General features: G+C 40.2%; 1 protein-coding gene across 1 annotated transcript; it reads right to left on the reverse strand.

Moving 5' to 3' along the window:
• Positions 1-1,159: 1,159 nt before the first annotated feature.
• On the reverse strand, positions 1,160-3,517 carry LOC123115968 (bifunctional bis(5'-adenosyl)-triphosphatase/adenylylsulfatase FHIT). The gene is made up of 4 exons (XM_044536996.1): positions 3,170-3,517; positions 1,871-2,017; positions 1,478-1,576; positions 1,160-1,393 (listed from the first exon to the last, which is right to left on the reverse strand). The coding sequence occupies exons 1-4, from the start codon at positions 3,416-3,418 to the stop codon at positions 1,277-1,279; spliced, it is 612 nt and encodes a 203-aa protein (XP_044392931.1). The 5' UTR covers positions 3,419-3,517; the 3' UTR covers positions 1,160-1,276.
• Positions 3,518-3,814: the final 297 nt, after the last annotated feature.

Genomic DNA, 3,814 nt, shown 5'->3' on the forward strand with positions numbered 1-3,814 from the left:
GTTCGCTCATTGTAATAGGGAGCGCAATCAAGTGGATCATGAAACAGCCAAGTTAGCTAGATTTTCTACCCCCGGTACCTGGATGGAGTCACCTCCGGTTGAGGTGGTCTCGTTTTATTGTATCTGATACGTTGGTTCTCACATATGAATAAATAAAGTATCGTTTGTCCAAAAAAAGGGAAAAACAAAGTCCTCCGGAAAAACAAAGCTTTAAACAGTCGGTTTTCTTGTATGCACAAGGTAGGCTCAACTTACGACAGGTTGAGTGGATTTAAGACTGAACTGTTTTGCTAATAAACATTTTATAACAGTGAAGAGTCCACTTTCGGCAAAGCACAAGCTAAATGCTTAGCCGTCTCAGGGAATATAACTTTAGGCCATAAGCACTTAATCGCATACTCTTCCCGTCCCCATCAGGAATATGTTAAAATGAGTATTACAAATTAGTTTTGCTGATGCTGTGCAATGTATCAGCTGTAACATCTTAGGCTTTAAAATGAGCAGAATACTCCCACCCAAATAAACTATATCACCTCTGTGCGGTATAACCCTTAATGCACTTTCCAAAGTAATATGGAGAAAAATTGGCTTTGGCTAACTTAAATGGTACAGATAATGTCAAGCCAAGGTGTAAACTGAAACTAAATGATGCGTCCGGTTCGTTGATATTAATTCCTGATGCCAGTTTAGAATTGCAACTCTTAGTATATCCTTGGAACAATCTGCAAGACGCCTAGTTCAGTGTCGTCCACATATTAAAAGATCATGCTAGGTCCATGCTAGCGCTGTTGCCTATAGTATGGTCATTACTGATAATAGCAGATTTCATGATCACAAACACAAGACAAATAATGCATTTTGGGTTGAGAAGTAAAACAGCTAATGCTCCATGCCTAGGAAGCTATTACACCCCAGCAATGGAATGTCTAAACACCATATATCATTTTGCTATAATCTAGCCACTATCTTGTGCATCTCATAAATAAATACTTTGCCCAGAATACTTTTTTCATGTATTGAACCCTGCAAACTAAGAAACTACGCAGGAATTGTAAGGCTCGGATGCCTGTGTGTTTTCATGCATGTTTGGGATCAATATACTACATAAGTAAGCCACCACCTCAGACTCGTCAGTTGAGACTCGACATCACCAGGTCAGTGGAAAATAAAATATTCATTGCTACTCTTGAAAAACAATGCAGAACAAACAGTCCAGAAGTTTATTTCTGTGAAAACACTAAGTGAAAAATTAGAAAACGGTTTGTAAGAAATACATCTAGGAGAAAAGAGCACGGTACTCGTTAGCCTCATGACTCATTTCTTCCATGGTTCTATCTTTTCTTTCAACATCCAGATCAAGCTTTTCCTTCATTTCTTTTTCTTTCACATCTATCTGTTACAAAGAAAAATGGTACTAGGATTTAATGAAAAAAATCATAAGAAGTTATATGGATGGAAAAACGGGTGGTAAACGAACCGCGTCATATATTTCATCATTATTTTCGAAATCTCCCTTCTTCCTGGGGATCACATGGATGTGGACGTGCGGGACTGTTTGGCCAGCTTGAGGACCATCCTGTACCAAAAAGCTATCAATAAGGAAATGCTTCTTTTTCATTCATAGGTTATTAGTTAAAGGTAAAAGGGGGAAAGGTAATCAAATCAGCAGCAGATCTGGAGTACAAGTCCAAAGAACAGACAGGAACCTCATATGGCAGTGTAAGTGTAATTTAGGTGATTAGCCTGATCTATTTTGTTCTGGACCCCAGTAGCAGCATCCAAACATCATGAGCTTTCAATTGGATGAACTAATTATATAAATTTGGAAGCATAAGCTATTAGTACATATATAGAGAGAAAGAGAGTTGACCTGAATCGCAAATGTAAGCGAAGAAGCTTTGTGGTACTGCTCAAGCCGTACACCAACTTCCTTTGCAGTGACCCATAAATCACTTGTCTCATCAGTACTTAGATCAGTAAAGCGTTTCACTTCACGCTTGGGGCACACAAGGACATGTATGTTTTGTTAAGGAAAAAATATGTATAACCAAACTATACAATGTAAGTAGACGTTTTACAGTTTGAAGTTTGAACTATGAAAGCTGTGAACCACAGGACAGCAAACGGGGTAATAATGGATAGCTACCTCGGGTTAAAGTATTATACCATCAGTATATGTAGCACAGTAAATGTTGCAGTATGAGTACATTTCCTGCCTTTCCTCGAGAGGCTAAGCTTTTTGGGTGAACTTGTCGGTGCAGAAAGTGATGGGCATAATAGTAAACATAATATTTCATAAAAAGATGACACTATCATCACTCACGAGTCCATCAAGTATAAACAGATTCCAGCAAGAGATAACCATTTGGCTATTTTTATATGAACCATTCACTTATATAAATAGCTAACCCTAGCATAAATTTCTTGACATCCTTTATATTCAGATTTACATTAGCCATGCATTTTTAGAGATCAGTGCAGAATGAAAGAGTGATATACCATACAAATTTCATTCTTTTGATTCTGATCTGTGCTTTCTGTATGTGTCTGAACCTTGGACACTCTTCAGAAACAAGTGAAACAAAGTGTATGAACAGTCTGACAACAAACGAGATTCCAGGCTTGCCGGCAGTGTTTAACTGTAAATCCTGGCGACGAGTATGCCAAAACAAAGGATATGACCTGCAGTGTAAGATTGGGACATGTCAATATAGCACAAATAGTATATCCGCGATCTATAAAGTCGTAATCATAAATAGCTGCTATACTACAAATACATACAATGTTAGTACAACATCGTCAGGGTTTAAATGTCATTGTGCTACTCCGACGACATAGCTGATAATAGTGAGCCAGACTTGCGATTATTCACTGCACCAAGTATTACAAAATTGTCCGAAAAAAATTGTGCTAGCGCTGGAAACCTAATGTGTGATTTATAATCTACTCCCTCTGTAAACTAATATAAGAGCGTTTAGATCACTATCTAAACGCTCTTATATTAGTTTACAGAGGGAGTACCATCAACCGCATTGGCATCTCCGTCAGACAAAAAAATTATAGAATCACAAACAATTCCTAGAAATACACTGTGATTCTGAGGTGAGGTGGAAGTGAAAATTGAACATAAATTAGGCAAGGGAAAGTTGGGGCAATCATAGAGATGTTTACCAGGGAGGAGGGGGCGTAGGTTGACCATGGCGTATGAGAGGGGCGTGGCGTGGAAGACCTCCCTCGCGTCGATCCTGTAGGGCCCGAACTTGTACGCCGACGCCTCCATCTCCGGCGACGGCGGAGATGACAAGGAGGAGGTGGCCCGCAGCCAAGTCCGGCGGCGAAGGGTGGCCGTACGAGGCGGCGGGGTCAGAGGGAGGAGGAGGGCACGCGAGCGCAGGGCGGAGCACAACCCAAGCAGCATCAGCAGCAGGCAACAGTTTTTTTTTTTTTTTTTGAGGCTAAAACACACGCTTTATTACTCAAGAATGTTCTGAGGAATACATCTCAAGTTTGGAGGTTGGAGCAGCCAAACATGGCGACCAATAGACAGACTAAGCGCGTATTTAGCAGAGTAGAGGGGAAGGTGATAGCTGTGGGCCTTTGTTGCCCATGTTAGCCCATCTTAGTAGCGGCTGGGCTGCGAACAGCCAAGGCCCGCAGCCAAATTCATACCCCCTCCATCTCATCATATAAGAATTTTTGAATATTTTTGATACTACACTAGTGTAGGTAGATTTCAAAAGTTTCGATAAATCTAGTTTTTGTTCAATCTTGTATGTTCATACATCTGACTTTCGTCGTAAACTAGACAAACCAA

Source organism: Triticum aestivum, chromosome 5B, assembly GCF_018294505.1.
Source record: "Triticum aestivum cultivar Chinese Spring chromosome 5B, IWGSC CS RefSeq v2.1, whole genome shotgun sequence".
Taxonomy (NCBI): domain Eukaryota; kingdom Viridiplantae; phylum Streptophyta; class Magnoliopsida; order Poales; family Poaceae; genus Triticum; species Triticum aestivum.